General features: G+C 33.2%; 1 protein-coding gene across 3 annotated transcripts in view; it reads right to left on the bottom strand.

The window, feature by feature from the left end:
* C4H1orf112 (chromosome 4 C1orf112 homolog) overlaps positions 1-24,998 on the bottom strand; it is a 57,436-nt gene that overhangs the window by 14,755 nt on the left and 17,683 nt on the right. For 2 of the 3 annotated variants that reach the window (XM_023501776.2, XM_012547659.3), the window contains exons 9-19: positions 24,476-24,556; positions 22,074-22,138; positions 18,110-18,258; positions 17,176-17,305; positions 14,262-14,448; positions 12,333-12,415; positions 11,940-11,991; positions 5,614-5,703; positions 2,785-2,970; positions 1,494-1,616; positions 128-223 (exon numbers count right to left, since the gene is read on the bottom strand). In XM_023501776.2, the coding sequence (XP_023357544.1) occupies positions 128-223; positions 1,494-1,616; positions 2,785-2,970; positions 5,614-5,703; positions 11,940-11,991; positions 12,333-12,415; positions 14,262-14,448; positions 17,176-17,305; positions 18,110-18,258; positions 22,074-22,138; positions 24,476-24,556 (1,242 nt within the window). Of the gene's footprint in view, positions 1-127; positions 224-1,493; positions 1,617-2,784; positions 2,971-5,613; positions 5,704-11,939; positions 11,992-12,332; positions 12,416-14,261; positions 14,449-17,175; positions 17,306-18,109; positions 18,259-22,073; positions 22,139-24,475; positions 24,557-24,998 lie in introns of those variants that run through there. The other variant, XM_031936856.1, reaches the window with a different exon arrangement.

Here is a 24,998-nt window from a genome sequence, read left to right as displayed (position 1 = left end):
TGTAACCAAATAAAGTGAAAATCATATCATTCGAAATAATACTTGTTAAATCAGAAATAGCCAAAATAACTCCCTAGAAATATCCTAGGTATGAGAAATTCAATTTATTCAGGAACAATTTTCTTACCTGACTTATCAGCTGAGGTTCTATAGCTTGTATAAAAAATCCCAAGAGAGGAAGTAAAAGGCTGAGAGTCCACTGAAGATAAGGCTGATTTGAGACCTTAGCAAATAACAGAATGCAACAGTACTGATTATAGCATTTCCACTTAGCTGAGAAGAAAAGTTATTCATACTTCATTGCACATTTAATCTGGTAGAACCAGGAAAAAGCCAAAAAAAAAAAAAAAAAAAAATACTAAAATGTAGGAAGAAAGAAAGCAGACCAGTCAAGTAAACTTCCTTTTTAAAGCATTACTTTCTTGAAGTTAAAAGATCTTAAAAAAAAAAAAAAATTCTCCAATTAGATCAGGTTAAAATCTATCATTAATTTTTTCTGTCAGCTTCAACTCTCTACTGCAACTCAACACAGAATTACAGTATCTTAATTAGATATCACCACAACTGAACTCTATGAATAAAAAAAGAAAAAAAACTCAAAGGCTTATTTTTTCCAAGTAAGAAACCACATAAAAACAAATTCACAATAGAAAAGAGAGCAAAACTGTGAGGTAAGTAGGTTCTTACATCTAAAAGGAGACAACTGTCTGTCTCTCACTCTGCAATATTATCTTTTCTCTTTAAAATTTTTCATCTCTTTAAGTATTGTATTGATTCCATGAAGAATAGAGGCATAGGAGCCTTCCTTTTGGACCCTTTTGAATAGTTTGGTGACACCTATGGACTTCTCAGAATAATATTTTTAAACGCATAAAATAAAACACAGAATTACAAATGAAAACAATTATATTAAAGTTATTATTGTATTTTTGAAAATTAAGTTCATGATCTCAGGTTAGGAACACAGGTGAAATGTACCAAGGGACCAAAAAATGCTAATGAAAAAATAGTGAAATACTGGAAATCTAAAAATACTAATGCAAGAATAAATGTTATAAGAGCAGCCTATTCAGCAGCATCACAAAATGTGGCTATACCCCTTCAGGATCCACTTGTTTGAAAAGCCAGGTCTCTCAAGTTTATTTTAAATCACAAAGGTTTTCTCAATAAAAACAAATCCCCAAATACAATTCTCAAGTCTACAAATAAGTAAAGTAAGTTGGCTCTGTTCTCTGTAAGTGCAGGTGGTGGGCAGTCTTTTGGATCTGCAGGGAAGAAAGGAGGAGGGAAAATAAACTATCCTTTCCCTTCTTTCCACCAAGTCTGGTTAGAACCTGACAAATGCTATGGTCTTAGAAAGAAGCCTCATGGCACTAAAATAGAGACAATCTAACCTATCAAAAACACTAAGGGAACAAAAATCCAACACCATTGTTTTTTTCAGGACCGAAGTTTGTTTAATTATTCAAGAAAATGCTGAGTTATTTCCTTACTTGTTTAACATTTAGGATTGTCCAGAGTGAACTCATGGTTTCCAGGACTCCTGCTTGTTGGCCCATTTCCAAAGCTTCACTTACAGAATTACACACAGTAAGCAAAGCAGAGAGTGCAACATTCTAAGAAAGGAAAGAAACAGCATTAGATTTATAAGTCAAAGCTTTACATGATTACCTCGACATCATCCCAAACAACACTTTAAAAAAAAAAAAAAACTATTTTGATATTTCATAATTCTATGAATTTATTTTAATTTATGCACTTAAAAAATCATTTTTCTGAAAAGGATTCACCAGAAGACCAAGGGGGCCCATGGCACACAAAAAAGTGAAGAATCCTTGATTTAGAGGCAGTAAAAACAACCAAGCATCTTTTTCAGTCACTTCTTTGTTAAAAAGATCTATTACTGAAAACATGAAACACTTGCTTCATACTTCTAAACAAAAAACATATTTCCTTCTATTAATATGAAATTAAGAAGAGAAATAGAAATGGCACTTCATTTAAAGAGGGTTCATAAGCATAAAAAACAAGCACAAGAAATTACAAGCAGCTTCTAACTTAGAATATGCATTACAAAAGTTCATATGTAATTGAGCTATTTGGAACTCAGGAGTAATTTTCTCACATAACCAATGATATATAGATGTGGGAGTTGTTTTTAAGGCTAGTGTGTAAGTATGCCTACTTAATACATAATGCATACATAGTACAATTCTCATCGGAACTGCATTTAGGCAGCCCACTGGGTAAGATTAGCAAGCCAGGTACTTCTGGATGGAAAAATGATATAAAAACAAAAAATTAAGGGAAGAGAATGGATTCTTTTTTTGGGAAATTAATTACATTTTCAATGAGATCCCAAGTTGTTCCTTGACACAAATGTCCATATTTTGAAAACCAATATTGTCAGTGATGTGTTATGCCTGCAATTATGGAGCTTTTAGAGCTCCATAGAATCAAAATTATAGGTAACCCAAAAGGGCAACAGAGAGAGATGATCAATGGGTCATACATTACCAACAATGACTTATGCTCAAGAAGTGAGCATTATCATTTGTTAAAAAACAACATTAACAACAAAGGAGGAGAGGGAAGAAGAAACAGATGAATAATCAAAAATTTTCCCATTATAAAAATAACAAATTAAATACTGTGTTAAATTGATCTTTTTTAGATTTATCAAGAAAAAAGCAGATATTTACATGAATTCCTTAAATCTAAATCTAAAATCTGAATCTAAAATACTGAAGAGTCATTTCAATCATTTGCTAGCTCTTTTCTTACCACAGATTCAAGTTCTCCCAAAGTATGACTACTGTTTAGCCATTTCTTACACTGTGCAATTCCCACCAAAGTAACGTCATTTGCTATTTGGCTTTTAAATTCAGGAGAAAAAGCCTTGAAGGAAATATACCGCCACAAAGACAGATTCTCTGCTTCTTTAGGGGAAAATCTCTGGATAAATTCCATCTGAAAGAAAATTTATAAGGATGAATAACAACCTGGTCAATAAATTCTTTTTTGCTACATATAAGCACTTATTGTTTAGCATTTCTAAAATTCCTTTTAATTAACTGCACAAAAATTTTTAATAAAGACTTATTTTTTTCATAAAACTTTTTGAAGCAATAAGACAAATATTGTTCTCTTTTCAGCATATACTGCCTCCAAAAAAAAAAAAAGTTCAAAAAAGCAGTTGAAGGAAAATTTGTTGTAAATCTATTATGAAACTTTAAATACAAGTATTAAACTATTTGTCATGTGAGGTCTTAAAGGGAACAGAATGTCCCCATATATATAACAAAACTCACAGAATGTTTCTGAACTCTTTTTTCTGGTATGATTGATAAACATAATATTAAATTATGTTAATAGGAAATGGATATTTAGCTAAACATGATAGCTGGTTTGGCCCAAGTATTTAATGAAAACTAGGTCACAAAGTTTGATACTGAAATAGTTCAATTAACTTTTTTCTGTTGTCTATGAAATTACAGATTATATCCACAAATACTTCCTCATATGAGAAAATGTGGATGGCAAATCTATTCCACTACTGAGTAAACTACCCAATGTGTATTTTCTATTAACAATAGTGGTAAAACACCATGTTCACATACACATTTAATAGACCCAAAGAACTTACAAACAGAAAGCAAAATATTGAAATAAAAATGGGATTTTTTTCTTTATTATAATATAAACAGCAGACTTGTAACACTCAATTATAAAATAATCTATATCAGATCCATCTTTACGGTAACTTCCATTTTTCAAAACTAGTGAAAACACATCCAAGATCTTAGGTTGCTTTAAACAAATAATTAATCCTTTTAAAAAAATATGGTAACCAGGTGATAAAAAGCTGGTAAATGATCACAAGGCAAAAAAGTATGTGTTCTGATCTTAAAATAAGTTTTGTCTTTGATAGATATTTATTAGAAAGTCCCTCCTTTTGTTTCAAAGATTTTACTAATAAAATAGGAGACACTGTGAAAATTCCTCCAGTAGGCAACATTACACTTATTAGTAACAACCATTCCCTACAGAAAATTATTACTGTTGTGTAATCCTATCACTATCCTCCCAGTTACCACCATCTCACAAGCTGGACTCAGTTCCTTACTGGTACTCACACTATATATCCAATCTGAGGCCAATCTGCTTCTGTTGAAACATCTCTTGCATATATCCTTTTTTCCTTCCAGCATGGTGCAAGTCTTATCACTCACAGCTCCATTTCAGTAACAATCTGCTCATTGGCTTCCCTGCCCTGTTTCTCTGCAGGCTATCTTTTTGACTCCTCTGTCAAACTGATTCTTTTAAAGCATAGGTCTAACCAAATCACTCCTCCATTCAATAAATTCACTGTTATTCCTAGAATTGAATATAAAATCCTTTGTTTGTCTTTAAAAGCCTTTCACAACCCGGTTCTTGCTATCTTTCCAGTCATCTTACATTTTGTTGCCTTCAATGCATGATCAATCTCCTAGCTCCTTGCCTGTTTCATCAGCCATTTTCTATGACTGGAATACTTTTTACTCCTCAACTCCATCTCTTAGTTTCCCTGGCCCCCAATTCTACCAAACCCATCCATCCAAGCCAGTGCCTTTTAAAGAATCATCCCTTTTATTTGTATAGTCATTTGCATATTGTCTCTCTCATTAGAATCTGAGCTCTTTTGAAGGTAGAACCTGAATGCCTTTTTTTCTATTCTCAGTTTATTAAAAAAATTTTTTTTTTCCTATCCTCAGTTTAATACACTGACATACAGCAGAAACTTATTAAATGCTTGGTGACTGAGTAACATTTTTCATTAAAGACCCTGAAGGCTTTCCATTTTTACTTCACACAAAACTAAAAAGTTCTGATCTCTGATTTGCCAGCTCACAGAAGATCTGAAGGTACAAATTAAAACCGAATTCAGGATGGCACACAGACAACACTGAGAAATGAAAAATGACAGAATGACAATGGAGGATACAGAAAAAAATAATTAAATATTTAAAAAATCTCCCATAGAACAAAAATCTGAATCCATTTAATATTAATAATACAAACTTACAAAAAAGGCAAAGGACAACAACTATATTGCAGTACACAGCAATGCCCTTACCATCAAGAAAAGGTTAATGATATTAAATTACTGTTTAAATAAACATATGTTTCAAATGTACTTTCATAAAAGATGCTTTATGCACCTTGGAAATTTAGGAATTGAGAATCTTCAAAAATCGTGGATAAATGAGGTATTAATATATTTGTAAGTTTTAACCTAAAGCTCAATTCAAGCAGTGGAAAAACTTGAGATGCCATCATATGCATAAGTACAACTTAATCTAATATTTTCTTCTAAAGTGCAAAAAGTTACTTACATGTATATAAAAAGAAGGCAAGGATTTTAAGTGGTCAATTTTTAAAAAGTCATGATAAAAATAACAATTTAGAATTAACAAACCAATATTCACACATTTTCTTTAAATGCATCAATATACTTAAAATTTGTAGCCAAGACTGAATTTATATTTAAATTTAAAAAAGAATCATTCAAATGAAATTTAGTTTCAATTCAAAGTAGTGTATTAGAAGACAAAAGGGTACTGGCATTCTTACCTGATGGTGTGTATCCATGAGGAATAATAATCGTCTTAGTAGAATTGACAAATTAGTGAGCTGGTAACATTCTCCAGGGCAAGACTTAATCTGCAAAAGGAAAAAAAATGAAACCTGTTTTTACCACTATTAAATTTCTATATGGCATATGAGGCCCCAGATGAGTTGTAAATTAACTATTAACCTTCATATAAGTCAACTAAAATACCATTTTTTGCAAGGCTTTCTCAACCTCCTTTCCTCTGATTATCTCTCATTTACTGTGTGTGTGTGTGTGTGTGTGTGTGTGTGTGTGTGTGTGTGTGTGTGTGTGTGGAGATAGATTCTTATAAATCTATCCATGAATCCATCCATCCATCTATCTATATGTATTCTCAGGAGTGAGTAGTGAGCTTACAGGGATAGCGAGTGAAAAAGGCAAGGAGCTGGTAGACATTTTCTTCTGCAAGAAATTTCAAGGATGCCAGGTGTGCATAATATACCTAATATAAAATATATATCTTGCTTGTCCACATTTCCTTTCATGCTGTCTTCCCCATTAGACTGGGAGCTCTTTGAAAGCAGGGCTAATTTTTTTCCATTTTCTTTGTATTCTAAGCACTTAAATGCTTAGCAAGTAGTGGATGTTTAATAAATGCTTGTTGGCTTGCTGACTTATTGATTAACAGGTAAGGTTCAAAGGCAAATAAGTATAAAATTATTCTCACTCAGAACCATATTCCAAGCGAATTAAAAGAATTCCTTATTTAAAAGATCCTTTAAGATCTTTTTGTTAAGCCCTTAAGATACACAGAGAATGAAGCTATGTACTGGGAGAGATAGTACTTAGAACAGAGTCTCTGCCCTAAAGGAACAATAATAATCTTCCATATTTTGATGGATTGCAATCTTATTTTAAAAATTTTAGCCCCACACTCCATCTCTGAAAGGATCCTATCATTAAAAAGACAATAATTTATTTAATGGAGAAGTTTTGGGATCCCAAAGAAAATTCAGACCATTGTCCTATTCAATTCTGGACATAGTTCACTATATGCAGTGTCTACCTAAGATACATGTACTAATGTACCAAATTTAAGGGTTATTCATTCAAATGCACATTCTAGTATTGGATAACAAGCATTGTTCATTTTTCCTTGCTTTTTTTTTTCTTCCCCCTTGGATGTACAGTTAGGCCATAGTTCTTTTGAATAATTAAGACTCTCCTGGAGAAGATTTTTCAGCTTTCCAGTGCTTGGTGTAATTAGTACAACATGATCTGAAAATAAGAGCATCTTAAGAATCACACAATCAATAATCCCTGTTCCATTTGGACTCAGTAACAGGTATCTTTGCAATAGTGGCTTTTATGTCCCACTTAATATTTAAGATCAGTGATAAACAAAATCATCCAGTTATGTTTCAAAGATTTACATAACTTTGACCTATGTGTGGGAGACAGCTCCAACAAATCAAATGCCTATTTTTTTCCTTCTAGCAATTAATAAACAACAAGCACAGTGGGATCTTGTATTCTCTTTATGTCAGCCAACTGCTTAACAGTAGATATAGAGTCTGTATGATATTCCTTGTGAAAATCTGTCTGCTGCTTTTTTTTTTACAACTTCATCAAGGATGTATTTGATTCCTGTGTAGATTATTCTCTTATAAATTTTGTACAGGGGGCAGCTAGTTGATGCAGTGATTAGGTGCAGTCCCTAAGTCAGGAGGATCTGAGTTCAAATCTGACTTCAGACACTTAACACTTCCTAGCTGTGTGACCCTGGGTAAATCACTTAACCCCAATTGTTTCAGGGAAAAAAAAATTTTTTTGTACAGATGGCATTAATTGCTTCCTTTGGAAAAAGCACTAAAATAACAGTTCTAGAATTTTTTTTTAAATCTCTCATAACTTCCTTTCTTTCAAATACACTAAGGATTGATTCCTCAGCACCTTCAAAATTGTGTCTTCTGAAGCAGAGCCCTCCTCTGGATATATCTGGTCTAGTCTAGCTGATCATATCCTTGTTTTCTTTAATGCTTTCAATTCTTTATGCAAAATATTAGAAACTGATGTAATATGACTATGATGGTTCTATTGTTTGGATGGAGAAAAGAGTATGATAAAAATATATTTACATAGCTTTTACAAACTTCATACTTTGGTTATCTTTCTTCAAGCTTCATCCTTAAATGTCCTCAGAATGACTATTTTAAATGGGTCTGTTACCAAGTTTTTTGCAAAATAGTTTTTCCCACACTACTTCTGTTTTATGAACAGAAAGTTCTTGTAACTTTATCCTACCTTCTCTACTATACTATCTTTTTTTTTTTTTTTTTTTTAAATTTAATAGCCTTTTATTTACAGGATATATACATGGGTAACTTTACAGCATTAACAATTGCCAAACCTCTTGTTCCAATTTTTCACCTCTTACCCCCCCCCACCCCCTCCCCTAGATGGCAGGATGACCAGTCTACTATACTATCTTGCAAATTAATTAATATCATAAACTGTTGCTGTCTTTGGAATATCTCTTGTTTGGCAAGGATCAAGGATTTATTGAAGAATTTTCTAGGTTCTACTGGTTTCCTTATCATGAAAATTTTTTAACCAGGTAAATTTCCTTTCAAAATGTTAAAAGCCTATGTCATATGTCAGTACATTTGTAAACATCAAACACCTAAGGTCAGATCAGAATTGCACAACATATCTTCTCATTTGAATTCTTTCTTCAAATTAGATACTAATGTTTACTTGACCAGCCAGTAATATAACTTGTAACAAGTGTAACAAAAAATATCTAATCAACAATATGGCTTCAAAAGCAGTCAAATATTGAAGAAAAAAAAAGTTATACATTAATTAAGCCTAAAAATCTAATTGATTTTTTCAGGTAGTTTTGAAATTTTTTTCACATAGGTTCCCAAAAAGATAAACACAGGTTTTCAACATCACAGAAATAAAAATATTTAAACCATAAATTAAATAAATAACTAGCAACGTCTAAAATTCTGTCTAGGCCCCAATTAAACTCTAGTAAAAGAGAAAGCCACATTTAAAAAAATATATTTCAACTGGTAACATGGTAGACAGCATGATGAGTTGGGAGCCAGGATCACTTGAATTCAAATTTGCCTCCAACACATACTGGCTATGGGATTTGATTTGGGGGGGAGGGAGAGAAGTCATTTGCCTCAGTTTCCTCAACTATAAAATGAGAATAACAATACATACCTCTCAGGTTGTTACAAAGATTAAATGAGATCATAATTATAAAGCACTACATAAATGCTAATTACAGTATTATTACTGTTATCTTCACTTAGGATAAGAATATCTACTTGTTCCTATTCCTGTTCAGGAAACAAAAACTAAAACATAAAGCTATGAAGATAAATCTTAATTTCGTGGAGAAAACAACCCCTGCCTTGCAAATAAACTATTTGAGGGGGGACCATTTTTATTTTCTTTAGATTATTAAATGCTATAAATGCTCTTGTTTTGAAACATTGTATTCAAAGCAAATACAATTAATTTACACTTCTAGTGATCTATGTCATTCAACATCGCATCTGTCTTTTTTACAACGAATTATTTTAAAATTTAACCAAATGCACTGAGCTGAGAATTCACCCTGTACAAATAAAACTGGTAAACTTCTGGATTCCTCCCCCCCCAATAGTATTTGAAGGCTACCAGATTTTGGATTTTGAGTTGAAATAGACTTCAGAAGCCACCTAATCCAATCCCTTCATTTTATGAATTAGTAAACAGAGGCTGAGAAGTCAGCTGACTTATCCAGTATCACATAGGTAGTAACAGGCAGAATTTGAACCCAGGTTCTTTGACTCATATGGATTTGAGAAGGAATGCTTGGTCGAATATCTGTGAAACTATTGTAATACTCTTCAGACAACAAATCCCTCATTTAAACTATTTGGACTTGGTCACCAAGTCTTAGCTGAATCCTCAGTCAGACGCTTCAGGCCTCTTTCTCATTGGTGTATTCTTCTCTTAGCTTCCATTTGGGGCAAGGATCCTGATATGCCATTCCTAATTTTCTGCTCTTAGTTCCCTCGTGCTATCCCTCCATTCCCTTACTTCTCAGTTTCCTCTTTTTATAGTTGTCTTGTCCAACTAGAACATAAGTTCCTTAAGGGGGGGAGGGGAGCTGTCTTTTTGCTTCTATTTCTATCCACAGCACTTAGCAAGTACCTAGCAAACAGTAAAGCACTTAACAAATGCTTGCTGACTGTTTATTTTTTTTAAATTGATAAACAGATTGCTCTTATAATTTTCTCAGGTTATCGAAAATGGCTTCTGACAAAACCTCCAGAGAAATTTCTCACTTGCTGTCTTATTTTTATGAGCATTAATTCAAATTCCCTTTGCCTTCTAAATTTCTTGGCAGTTTTCATATTTCCATTATCTTTCATTCTACACTGATACATGGTACCGAGTATCAGCATTTAGAACACTGTCATATTCTTGAAGAAAATCATTTGGAAAATAAATTGAATACTTTTTCTTTAAATTTCAGCTTATTTCCTATTTTCTGAATTTGAGTAATATGATATTCGATATATTTTCTCACAATTTCCTACTGAGCTGCAAGTTTCCTAGACAAGGAATTGGGAGGTTTGGGATAATATACCTTCCCAGACAGTTTCTAGAGACATAGTAACTTGCCTCTCTGAGACAGAAAAGGACAAATGATTTGAATGATACTTTGTACTTTCTCTTAAAAAGAGAGTGAAGGAGAATTAGGAACTTAGGCAGAAACAGTAGAATATACTCAAATGGCTCATTCTAACCACCTGTTCTTTGGGACCCTTGAAGTCACTAACCATTAAAGTATATGCTGTTTGAGGAGTCTTGGAAAATTCTTCAATTTTCTCTACATCTTGATCCCCTGTAACAGGTGTTGTGCATAAGCTGATATTATCACAGATGGTTTCCTTGGAAATACTTCTCATGGGCACTATTACATGAGTTGATTAATGTCCCATTAAATAGTATTTGTGGTTAGACTTATAACCAACATTACCAACTTCTTCATTTACCTCTTCCAAAGAGAACATATGAGACATCCTTCCATCTAGTGGCCATTTCTTTTTGCCTTTGGGTTTCTTTTACAATAAGAATGTCTAGTTCAAAAGATTCAGTTATTCCATCTATATGAAATCAGTCACTGGACAAGTATCTCAAATCCAGATTATCAGAAGTTTCTATTTAGGCAGTCTAAAAGTTATGTGACTCTTAAAACTGTGTTATTATTATTTTTTTTAACCAATTTGCTACCATCACTGCTGGGTGAGTGATGACTCAGAAATATTTTGCACCTTTCTTGGTTTTAGACATGGTGAAAGAATTCATCAAGAAGGAACAAGCATAGTGGTGATAAGTTTCTTCATACTCAGCTAAACTGGTCTTCACAAAGCAAACACATTCTGCTGCAGATCCCATATTCAAGGCCTTTCCAGTCAGAGAACCTAAAGTCTGTGCTCTTCTAGCAAAGCCTTGAACCTAAGGTCACCTCCATCCTATTTTAGAGTAAGAATTTGTGGAGAACCATATCGTCTAGTAGGAGAAAATGTTTTTATAATACAAAAACTATCCTTTAATCGATCAGTCCTGTCAAAATTTCCAAATAAGGTACAGAGAGCAAAAGAAACTTGTCTATTTTTGAAAAGCTACACAGGGTACCCAAAGCTTCTCAGGATTTAAAATGGACTTCACTCCCTCAATCTATTTAAAGCAAACACCAGCATAACTTTTATTTTTCCTTTTTTTTTTTTTTGAACTTTTGTTTTTTTCAAATAAGTAAAGTTAAAAACTTAGATCACTTTTAAGTTCATTTCCATTTGGTTCAGTCATTTTGAGTTGTGCCCATCTAGTTATGATTCTATTTGGCAAAGATATTGGAGTGGCCTACCATTTCCTTCTCCAGTTCATTTTATAGATGAGGAAATTGAGGCAGACAGAGTTAAGGGGCAAACTCAGGGTTACAGTTCAGTGCCTGAGGCCAAATTTGAACTCAAGAGTCATCATCCTGACTCTAGGCCTGGTACTCTAAGCACTCTGGCACCAACAAGTGGCTGTTTCCATAAGGAGACCTAATTCAGATGTTACTCTGAAAGGTTAAATCTTATTTGAATCAGATGAAAAAAAGATGTCGTTTTGTTTTGTTTTTTGGCATAATAATTTCTGGTTTCTATTTTACATTCAATTTTAAGTTCCTTTTCATTTTAAAAATTCATTTTATCCATGTTCAATTCATTCTGATCACTGTGGAAGTAAGAGAATTTGCATACCTAAATACAAATGGACTTATCCTACTCACCAAATGTGCTATTATGAACACATGATGGGCACAGAGTTCAGCAGTCCCATACCTGAGATACAAAAGAGAAATAATTCAGGCTCATATACTTATTAAGACAAGCAAGGAAATAAGCGTTAGTAAAGCAACAAATATTTTTAAAAAGAAAAAATATTTTAAAATATTTTAAAACTTCAATCATTTCTAAGATGACAGAAAATAAGCTAAGACATTTAATCTGGATTCTGAAAGATGACCTAAAATGGTTCTTTAATCTGCAACACTACTGCTTTTTCTATACAAAAGATTAAACCTGAAACCAAAGTATCTTTGAACTGACAATTAATTATTGCTACTTATTCCTAGAAATTAATATAAATACATGTCACACAGCAACTTTAGGTTATATCTTACCGGGCCAAGAAGCACCATGTATCCATAGCTAATAAGGTGGTAATCATTCCAGAATTAAGTACAGCATTCAATAATATGGTATCCTAAATTAAAACAAATTTACATTTTAAAATGTTATACATTATATTTATATATCTAAATGTATATGTGTACACATCCACAGTCACACATGCCCTAATAGAATGTAAGCTCCTTGATGGCAAGGATTGTTTCACTTCTGTCCTTTCCACCCTACCACCTAGCATAGTGCCTGGCATAACAAATACAAGTCTGTTGACTGAAAGCTGAAGTCATTTTGTTAAGGGTTACAAATGCTGAAATACAGAAATGTATATTTTATTATGGAGGATAGAGGGAGTTGCTAATGCTTCTTGAGCAGGGGAGTGACATGGTCAGAACTGGTACTCTAAGATGATCAGTTTAGTAGCTTCATGGAGAATGAAATGGAGAAGGAAAACTATGGATAGAGGGAGACATATCTGGATGGGCCTGAACAAAGATGCTTCTGGTATGAATGGAGAAAAGGGACCCAACTCAACAGATGTTATGAACATATAACTGGTCCAAGTTGGCAAATGACTGAAAATGGGAAGAAAATGGGAAAAACTTGAAGATGGGTCTTGTTATAGTCAAAATAAAGTAAACTGAGGCACAAAGTTCTAAGTATGATTGATTTATTAGCAAAGTGTGAATTCACCAATAAATAGGATCTCCTCAAGCAACTATGACCCTGCATGACAGGAACAACTCTCTTCCAAGAGTACAGAACAGTGTGGGAGTTTGGGGAGTACAGAATTGTGGGGAACAAGTTATGACTGGTTAAAAGAACCTACCCTCGATGTGAGGAACAATATGATTGGTTGGAAATTGGGAACGAGGAGCTAGTAGCTACTCCTATCTTTCCTCCTGTGATTAAGAAATTTTCATGGTTTGAGTCTACCTGCAAGATTAGAGATAGTGGACTAGACTTTGGACAATACAACAGACATCTTTATGTTATCCATATTATCCATATATGGATATATGAGGAAACAAAATCAGTTCTGTTTTAGACATAATGATTTTGAGGTGCTGAGTGATAATAGGACTATTTACATAGAGATGAATGTAAACTGATATGATCACCAATAGAATTTACAGAGAGAAGAGGGTCCAGGACAGAGTCTGAGATTACACAAAAGTAAGATAAACCTTTTCACCTTCACTGTAAGAATAATAATTAATTCATAATGAAAAGTGTGTCAGCATCTGAAACCTGCCCCTGTTGTCTGATGTTTTCTGAATGCTAATCCAGTGATTCAAATATGGTTTCTATATTACACATTTTCTCTACAGATTCTACAGGCACTACTTTAATTTAAAACAGACTTCCTTTCACTAGTATATTGTCAAAAACAATTGTTTTTCCCATAAATTATAGTGATAATTTTTTTTTTTTGGATGGGGAGAGTGAAAAGAGGGACTATGTGGAATAATAGGTAATAATTTTTTTTTTAATAAGCATGATCTTTCATTTCAAAATTAGGTTTATAAAGGCCAAATGTTATATATGATTAATTTTTAAACCAACCAATAGAGGACAAAATTTTAAGTATCTTGTTCCTTCTCTCCTCATATAGGCATATATTAAAATTTTCTATCCATTATGCCCCCCTCTCTTCATCCTTATATCTAGAAAGATATTAATCAAATAAATATACCTAGATATGATTAGCATAAACATCTATTTTGTAGGCTGAATATTAAATAAAGATGAAGGAAAAATAAAGTATTAAAGAAGAATATCTATTAAAAAGACTATATAGAAACGTCCTTTTTTATCTGTTCCACAACTTTTCTCTCCAATTTTCATGTTCCATAATTTCAGTGTAAAAATAGTAGGAGTTATATCTATTGATAAATTTTTCCTAGAATTTTACCATAGCTTACCAGTTCAGGGAACAGTGATGGGTGAAAAGAAGCAATGAAGGTGCACAAGTGAACACAGACATATTGATATAAAGTGACAGCCATTTCAGCTTGTCCTTTACTTGTAACTTCTGGCAAATTAGCAGGCAAAGAGAGCTCCCCCGAACACTGCTCAAAACTGTAAAAAATGGCTTCAAGCAAAGACATCCTAGAAAAAGCAAGAACATTGAAGCCAATGTGGTTAGCATTTAATTCTTAAACATAGAATTATAACAATAACACGTACAGGGCTTATATAGGCCAAGAAAAATATCTTAAAAAGATAGAACCAAGATAGCTGACTCAAAAGGGTAATTTCTGAGAAACCTGGGAAAACTTGCAAGAAGTTATGCTGAGTAAAGTGAGCAGAAGCTGAGAAACTATTTATACAATGACAAAAATAATGTAAAACAAAAACAACTTTGCAAGACTCTTAAGAACTCTGATAAATGTAGTAATTCCACCACTCCGGCTCCCCTCAAGTCTCAGTTAAAGCCCCAACTTCTGCAAGAAGTCTTTCCTGCTCCTCCTCCATCTGAGCAGCCTCTCTCTACAATGGTCATCCCTGTTTATCTAGTCTTTGTTTTAATATAGTTGTCTACAAACTTTCTTCTCTGTTGGACTTTGAGCTCCTTGAAAGCAGAGACTATTTTTGCCTTTTTTGATATCCCAAGATCTTAGTACCTGACACATTGTAGACATTCAAGAGATGCTTGTTGACTCGACCACAGGACATAGGAAGGAAAGCAATGTCAGATTGTAAAGGTTTTTTTAAAGCTAAACAGAGGAATTTACATTTGTTTCTAAGGGGAATAGGTAGCCAGTCAAGTTTATCAAATAGTGATAACGACGTGGTCAGATTTATGCTTTAAGAGAACTATTTTAGCAAACTGTGGAGGAAAGATGATGTAGACAGACCAGAGGGAAGGATACTGCAAGGGTAGGAAGATATGAGAGAGAAGCAAGCTATCCACCTTCTAAAGAGGTTGCTAAGAAACTCAAATGATCTCTAAAACATATTTTTTTTGTGACAATTTAAAATTTTTTTCAATAGTGTTCCATTTCCCAAACATATGTAAACAACATTCATTTTTGTAAGATTTTGTGTTTCCAATTTTTCTCTCTCTTTCCCTTTTCTTCCCCCTTGCTCCAAGATAGCAAGCAATCTTTTTAGACACAGACAAAACAGGAATTTGTTTTGCTTGACTATGCTTATTTGTTATAAGAGTTTTCTTCTTTTTATTAATGAGGAGAGGTGAGGGAGAGGGAAGAAAAATCAATTTTTGATAACTACAAAAAAATTAATTAAAAAAAACCCGAGGTTATAAAAAACTTGAATTAGAATGGTGAGAAAGAGAGGGCAGATTTAAGATTGGGGAACTAAAAATTATAAGATCTGACAAGATTTATGTAAAGTGAGAATGAGGACAATGTTGAAGATTCAAACTTGGGGAGATTAGCAGCACAGTAGAGCCTGCCCATTTGGAAGAGAGAAAACAATGATTTGTTCTGAATTTCTAATATTGAATTTGAGATGCTCAGAAAATACACAATTCAAAACATTCAAAAGACAATTGGAGAAGTGCAATTGGAACTCAAAGAAAAGTAGGGATGAATACAAATCTCAGAGTTATCCCCATAGGGATGATAATTAAACCCATGGGAGCTCTTGAGGTCACCAAGCGACAGAATGTCAAGAGAAAAAAGGAGAGGATCATGCAGATTCTTGAAGTCCAGTTAACAGTTAGGAGGCACAATGAGATATTAAAAAAGAAAGCAATAGTACATGATATTTTCCCTCCAAAGAGGAAAAGAATCAAGGCAGGTTGGAATTCTCAAATGAAGTTTCATGGAGGATTTTACTTGAGCATCTGAGCTTTCTTTTACACAGTGATATATATAATTATAAGTCCAGAAAGACGTCATATAAACAAAAGCCCTGAGAGAACTGTCTATATTCAAGGACAATCAGGAAACCTCACTGTGAATTAAATGCCAAGTTGAATTTTTTGGATTAAGTCCTTTAGAAAAAAGATAACAATTAAATAAATGTCTTTGAGAGGAGAATAAAAAAATAGTACGTCAGGAAGATTAATCTCGTAACTGTGGTAGAAAGTTAGAGGAAGGCCAACTAAGAGACTGAAATAACATAAGTATAAAGTGATAAAGGCATACACTATTAAGTATTATTGGAAGAATAGAAAGGCTGAACAATTTGAGCTATATGCAATATAATGTAATATTATTACTATATGAGGAAATGAATATTAAAACTTTTAGAGAAATATGAAAAGGACTATGTGAACCATGCAGAATGAAGAAAACAAAGTATACAATGACAATGACTCAAATAAAAAGATTAAAACAAAGTCCAAACTGTGTAACTGAAATGACACAAATTCTGGCACTGAGAAAAGACGAAGAAATGCACCTCTCTCTTTTTCTATAGGCTATCATATATATGGTCATTCTGTCAACTGATTTTGCTGATTTGTATTTCTTTGTTATAATGGAAAAGTTCACTAGGTGGGGATAAATTATAAGGAAGCTAATCGTAATATAAAAGCAAAAAGCATCAACAAAATTTTTAAAAGAAATTTATTTAGAGATGTGACATTTAAGATTTTATATGTAATGAAAAACATCCGCATTAAATGATCAAATGTGAGATGTATTTTTAAAAAGAGAAAATATCCAATTAATTTCTGAATTACAAAGATGAAGTCATATTGACAATAGTTTTAGTGTTAAATTGTCATCATTCTAATTCTCTGAAAATTAGCAACTCATTACTGATCAGAAAATTTGATTAGAGAGAGTATTGTATCAAATAACAGAGTTTACAAGTAGTTCATCTATAATATGTTTTGTATTTAATAAAAACATTTTTTATTACCTAGATTTATGTTCAGAAAATTGGCTTCTCTTACACCACAGATGCTGTACATTTTCAGGCTGAGAAGGTAGCTTGTCCATTACATTAACTAGAAGGAGACACTGTGGAAGCTGTAGCTCAGAAGATAGATCTTAAAGGTGAAAAACAAATGAGAGAATAATATGATATTTACACAAAAATTTTTAAACATACAAAGTGTAAAAATACAAATAAAATTTCACTTAAAATTAAATTCTGGTGACAAGACATATGTAACTTTGAACTTTAGAGCACTGGGAAGTGTGTGTGTGTGTCTGTGTGCGTGTGTATTTCAAATTAAATCAGTTGTAAATGCAAGGGGAAAGAGAATCAGGAGTTACAGAAATGGGAAATAATGGATTACCTATACAAAAAATATCATTCTGTACACAATGAGATATAATAAGAGAAATATTTATGAAGTAGTCACTATATATGCAGGCACTAATGATGAGACAAACGGCTCCTTTCAAAGAGCTTATAATTTAATGGAGGAGTGACAGGGAAGACATTTACATAAAAAACTATGATAAAAAAAAAATAAATGCATTAGAAGTCTAGGAAAAGTACTTTGAGAAATTTGAGGAGAACGAGAGATCATTCTCACCTAGACAAAGGAGCTTAAGGAAAGTCTTCATAAAAGAATAAATATCTTCCTCCTTGAACAAGAGGAAAATGAGAAAGCAGGAGTTGGGGAAAAGGGAGTGAGAAGGGGTAATCCTTTCCAGTAATGAGGACTGGAAAAGGCATAAAGAGAACAAGATATAGGGAATCACCCATTTTTAAATGGAATGCTGAATACATGAAGAATATTAAGATGTAAGGATGAGAAAGTATATTGGAGTCAAATTATGGAGGGAACACTAAATAGTGCAGAGGAATTTTATGTTTTATTTGAAAGAGAAGTGGAATTTACCTAATTTGTCTCCTAATACAGTCTCCACAAAAGGGCTGAATGATAAAAATTGACTGATGAGTGGATCCAGAGCCACTAGAAATACACTTAATATTTCCTTCTCTTGTGCCTTGGGAATCATCGTAGCATACAGACTTGGAGGAAACTTACTATAAAATGGAAAAAAAAAAAAAGCTTGTTAGTAATTTGTAAGCAGTACCAAATTCTATACCAGTAGACATCAGAATAGGTCAAATCAATATGGAAAATCCTAATGACTAAAATTATTTAAAAATTTTATCCAAAAGTAATGTGGTGATGTGAATAGAGAGCTGGTATCAGAACTGAAAAGGCCTGAGCTTAGATCTTGTCTCTTCTATATCCTGGCAGTAGCACTTTTTGCAAGTCACTCTCAGTTATCTGGTTAACTCCCCACGATTATAATTTGTGACTTGTACCAGCAGAGTGAGATTTTTTATATTCCAATGAAATTACAGGTCTAGATCAAAAAGTACAGTAAAATAAAACTCTAAATTCTAACCTATATATCAAAGCCAACATTTTGAATATTTTTTAATTCCTGAGATAAATATCTGGTACAATATTGTTCTACTTCATAACAATGATAAACATATTGACAACACAGAAAACATCAACCTTGAATTCAACAGCCTTGAACAACATAAGAAAATTATTTCTTTTAAGTTTTTCAGTAATAACAGAATGCTGAAACTATAGTTAATGGAATGGTCAGTCTGAGAATTTCAAAGCTTTGCAAAGTATGCTATAGTACTAGAAATAAACTAGGAAGTAAAAGTTAGGCATCAATTATTAAATGCCTACCATGGAGCAGACACTGGAATGCACTGGAGATAAAAACACAAAAAGGAATCAATTCTTGCCTCGAGAAGCTTACATTGTAAGGAAGGGTAGAAGATACAATAAATACACAGAAAAGCAAATGTAGAATATATACAGAATAAATTAATAGCGACTGGGACAGTCTGTGATGCAAAGATCTTGCACTGGCAATGCCAGAGAAAACAGGTTCTGAACTGCAGGTGCTGAGCCACAGAATTGAAGAAAAAAGGAAGCAGGACTAGTCACCAGGACAAGACACCATGTGCGTATGTATGTGTGTGTTAAAGGGAGGAGGGGGAAAGGAAGACTGTGAACCCTTTACCTAATCTGAAGAAAGAGCAGCCAGCTGAGGCCAGTTCTGACCCCTAGAGAGCTAGGCTGTGAAATGTAAATTGCTCACTGTGGGAAGAGGTGACATGCTTTGAAATCCAGACCCCAATGAAATCAATCAGGGTGAAAGATCGGGAAATAAGTGATGAGGAAAAGGTAGGGAGGTGGGTATGTGTGTGGGGAAGGGAAAGACATGGAAAGAGAGAAAAACATGACAGAAAAGTACCAAAGGAGTACTTAAAGGAGAATGAGGAAAAGAGGGAGCACACCTTAGGCCTGGGAATCAGCAGCAGAGAAACATGGGGACAGGGGTAGATGTAGCAGGAGAGTAATAAAGAGAAAGGAGTCCAACTTAGCTGAACTGCCAAGTGCGGGAGTGGGGAACAACAGGAAAGCTAGAAATAGTGGTTGGAGTGAGATCGTAAGGCTCTTTAAACAAAAGTATATTTTATTCTGACACCATTAACTAATGTCACTGAGATTATTGAGTTGAAGTAGAACAGGGAAAATGGGGTGGGGGAAGCAGAGTCAGATATATGCTTAAATAAAATTACTTAGGAGTCTAGCAGTAATCTGGCAAAAAGTGATAAGATCCTGAAATATATTTTTATGAGTAAAGACAGGGGTTAGAAGTATGAGAAACTGTAAAGGAAGAAATGGCAAGATTTGGCAATTGACTACATATGTGATATGGGAGAATGAGCAGTCCAGGATAAAGTGCAAGCTACAAATGTTGGGCAGCTAAGTGATCCAGTGAATAGAGTGCCAGACCTGGAGTTAGGAAGACTCATGCTCCTGAGTTCAAATCCTGCCTCAGATACTTATTAGCTGTGTGACCCTGGGCAAGTCATTTAGCCCAATTTTCCTCAGTTCCTCATCAATGAAATGAGCAAGAGATGGAAATGGCAAGCCACTCCAGTACCTTTGATAAGAAAACTTAAAATGGGGTCATGAAGAATCAGACAAGACTTAAATGAATGAACAACAAAAATACCTCTGGAGAATGGAAAGATAATGGTGCCCTTGATATAAATAGTTAAATCTGGAAAAGATAAGTTTTGGGAGAAAGATTATGTGTTGTTTTGACCATGCTAGATTTGAAATGGATCTACATATTCAATACCAATAGAAATTTGGTGATGCAGGATTAAGATTCAGAAGAGATATATTCAGAAGAGTTATCAATCAGTATGAGGATAATTAAGCTCATAGGAAGAGATGAAGTCACCGAAGGAGAGTATAGAGAAAATTAGAGCAGGCTTTGGAAAGAGCTTTGTGTAATCATCAGTTAGGAAGCAGGACACAAATAATGAGCCAGAAAAGGAATATCAATTTGGCAGCTGTGTGGAGAATGAAAAAGAGAAAGACCAAACATATGAAAGACAATTAGAAGGCTATTGCAATTGTCCAAATAAGAGATGATAATATTAATATGACTAGGGTATGAGTTTAAAGAAAAGGACAAATCAAAGATATTGATGAGGTGGGATCACAAAACTTGGCAACTGCCTCTGACATGGAGGAGATGAAGGTGAGTAAAAAGTGGAGGATGATTCCAAGGTTGCAAATCTGGGTATTGGGAAGAATGATGTTGTCCTTGATAGAATTAGGAAAGTCAGAAGAACACTTGAAATGAATGCGAATACAATTAAATTTTTTTGAGGAAAAAAATGTTCCTGGAACCAGGAATAGCAGAGTGAGATTAAGGTGAAAGTGAATTTATCCACCAATATTCCAGTTAGAATAATCCAGGGACAAGTGATGGGATCTAATATAAGAGGTGGAATTCTGAATATAAATAGATAAGAATCTCCATTTTGCCCCTATTTCTCAAGATATAAGGACAAAACTTGGAAGGAAAATGAGAGGAAATGGTGGAATTAAAGCTAAGTAGGGAGAAAAGGAAAATAAAAGATACTAAATATATTCTGCTACAATATAAATGGAATTTACTTTTGGTTACTAGAATTACAAATTGCATTTTAGTTAAATCCACGTGAAATCAGATTTTTTACTTAATCACCTCTTTTTAAAAAAGTTTCTTTGTGATGTTCCTGACGGTACTGAAGAGAGGTTAGTCTGTTGTATGCCAGTAACAGCAAAGACACACTTGAGATTAATAAAGTTGTCAATGTCTAATTTTAGATAATATAGCTCAACTAGTCTGGACTTTGATTGCCCAACAAAAATTAAAACAAACTGTTTTGAATTTTTTTTTCTAGTTAATTGACTCATTGTTTTCATGAGCTGGTTATTTTGGTTATCCAATGGATAGAATATCAAAACACTGTAGTACTCTATTCATCAGATGTTAGTAGGCAAACAACTTTATGTCTCTATAATCTACTCATCTACTGACTGGGACTACAATAACACTTGACAACATTGACAACTGCTTATATCCTATTACATGATATTTCTGATTCTGGTCATAACATCATTGTATTATTTATCAAGGACCATCACATGCTTATCATTGAACTCACCACAACAGATTTAGTAAAAACCAGCAGAGAACCATCACAAATCCCATTATTTTAAGCAAATAAAATTTACTGAAAAGATGACAGTATAAAAAAAAAATTACAGTGGCTAATTTTGAATGATGCATAATACATAATGTATAATGAAGACAAACATAAGTTTAACTAGTTCTTAGGCTAATGGCACCCTAGATTTAAAGACCAAAAAGACCTCTCTCCTACTTTCATTCTACAAATAAGGAAACTAAGGCTCACTATTCAAATGGTCTACTGTAGTAACTTTAGTAATCAAATGATTTTCTATGCCTTACCTGTGTATCTGAAGATAAAGCTGATGTAGTGTACAGCAAGAATCAGAGAGAAAAGGAAGAAATTCCTAAAATATAAAAAAATAACATTTTCTATTTACATATTTAATACATATGAATAGTAACATACTCATTAAAATAAAAATACAAAATAAAATTGTCATAGATTTGTTTCATGAAAAAAAAAAAAAAGAGCCAGAAAAAAAGAGATTAAGAAACAAGAATTCTTAATCAAATACAAAATGGGAATAGCCTTTTCATTTCAGCACAGAGTAAAAAATTTATGTCTCAAATTAAAAAAAAAAGATTAACAAAAAACAGAATAAAAACAATCATGGGCAGACAGACAGAGATAAATAGGTAGGCAGACAAATTTAGATATATATTTTATGGAATTCACCTCCTCAGCATCTTTCTTTCTCTCTCAAATATGTGTTTCTATATATACACATATATCCATATCTATTTCTCGATAGAGGAATAGAAGTTCAGAAGATGGAGTCCACAAAACTTAGCAATTAATTACGTCGGAAGGGACAATGATGGCACAGTAGGGATTATTGGAAGTGAAAAGTTGAAGTTGACTCTAAGGTTGTATATGTAGGGGGTTGGGTATATATATATATTCAAAAATGAGATCTCTAAAAGAGAAAAGTGGACACTCACACATACTCATAACCCTAAAGATAAGAACTCAATGGGAGAGAAGAGGAAAGAAAGTGACTAATTCACACTATAAAAGTATATATGAGTATGTGTGTGTGTGTGTATGTGTGTATATAAAATATATATATATATATATATATATATATATATGCGCGCACGTGTGCGTGTGCACACACACAGACACATCCCTCTCTTAGAGATTTCATCTTTTCTTAAGGTGTTTATCAGTGGCCTTTTCTACTCTAATGTCTATTACCCCCTTCATTTTCACTGCTACCATTCTAAACTGGGAGCTCTTAATACCTCACAACTAGATTAATAAAACAGTTTCTGAACAGTTCTCTTTGGTTTTTAGTTCTCCTCATCCCATTTACCCTTCAGTATGGCACCCAGAAATCAGTGGTATTGCTAAAATATCACTCATGTCACTTCCCTGCTCAATAAAGCATTTTTCTTTCTATTTCCTATAGCATTATTGAAATTTCTGTATTTAGCTTTCATGCTCATTCAGAACATCTGATGAGATCTAACTTGTCATTGTTATTCAGTATTTTTCAGTCATGTCCAACTCTCTGTGCCCATTTGCACTTTTCTCGGGAAAAATACAAACATGGTTTGCCTTTTCCTTTTCCAGCTCATTTTACAGATGAGGAAACTGAGGCAAACAGGATTAAATGACTTGCCCAGGATCACACAGGCCAGATTTGAAATTTATCCTATCCTACTTTATTTCTACTACTCCCCCAGTACAGAGCTGTCCTTCTGTTTATGTCCCACAGTCATTTTGATATAGTCATTGCTTTCTAGTTATCATTTATCATTCCCCTTGCCTAGAATTCAATTGAATTCAAATTCTGCTCATTCTTTTCCTGACTATTCCAGTACTCATTTTTCCTTCTGAACTTTTACTGTATTTAGGATTATTACTATCCAAACAACTACAACTGCAGGTGTTTTATATTGCTTCTTCCACCTCGTCCTTTTCTCCTATCTCATTATAACTGAGGACCCTGGATTTTAAAAGGGATATGCCTGCACAGTGCAAACTCTGGTAGGTTCTATCATATTAGAAGTCTTTGAATATGGTCCTAGGAATAGACTATCCTAGCCTGGCTAAATACAAAGAAATTCACTATTAATAAATAATCTGGTTATTTGGTGATGAATGCTTTAACCATGCCAATCCACTGTACCAAAAAAAAAAACGTCCATCACCCCCATTTCATGTCGACCTTTGTGCTACTATAGTGCAAGGGATAAAGGGATTTAAAAAGGGGGTAAGAGAAGCTAAGAATCAATTTTTAAACCATCTTCTGTTTAACATAGCTTTTCCATGTATATTAAATTTTATCTCCCCAACTAGACTATAGATTCCATTAAGACAAAAATGTTTATTTCTTCTACATTCTTCAAAGAAATCTTTTATCAAACATAACACAGGATATAAAAACATGTGACAGTCATAGAATTAATAGATTTAGAACTGGAATTATAGATTTCTGAAAAGTATCTTAAGCCTATAGAATTTAGGTCTCTCATTTTACGGATAAGAAAGGTTAAGTATCTTGAACAGAAATCAGAAACCCATGAAGTATTTGAGGCAAAACTTAATTCATAATTCCAATTTTTATCCACTATGCCATTGCTAGTCTTCACACTGACAGTAAAATCAATTTAAAGAAAATGTTTTTAGGACAGAAATAAAAATATGATAATTTAGACTCCAAAATAAGTCTTACCTTAGTGTAGTGCAAAAGGGAATTGACAAAGAAACGACATAATTTAACTCTTTTATGGAATAATTTATTGTCAGCACTCTCCTGTTAAAAATTAAAATGAAAGAAAATATAAGAAAAATACTTATAAAGAGAAAACTATCTTTAAAATTAGACTTCAATTCTTAATAAAAACACTTAAAATTTAAATATTCCAAAGAAGAGTAATTTTCCACTAGTTATGTCGAAGTAACATGAGCAACAAAGAAGTACGTACATTTAAAAAATTATAAAGGGTATACTTGAAAATCATTGGCTCCTAAATAAAGTTTCATAATGAGCAGCAAAGGGTAATTAATAATAGTTAAATTTTCATATATAGTGTGAAGTCTGGCCTGGAAGACAGAAAATAAGAATTCAATCCGGTTATGCCACTAATTGCAAGGTTTCTATAAGTAACAAAATTTACTTGCTTTGGTTTCCTTTTCTAAAAATATTAAAAAAGATTGACTAAATTATCTTTAAGATCTCTTCTGGCTCAAAAATT

Source organism: Sarcophilus harrisii, chromosome 4 (assembly GCF_902635505.1).
Source record: "Sarcophilus harrisii chromosome 4, mSarHar1.11, whole genome shotgun sequence".
In the NCBI taxonomy this organism is placed as follows: Eukaryota; Metazoa; Chordata; class Mammalia; order Dasyuromorphia; family Dasyuridae; genus Sarcophilus; species Sarcophilus harrisii.
Note: the sequence above shows the minus strand (reverse complement) of the source record. Positions and strands in the feature narration are given on the sequence as shown.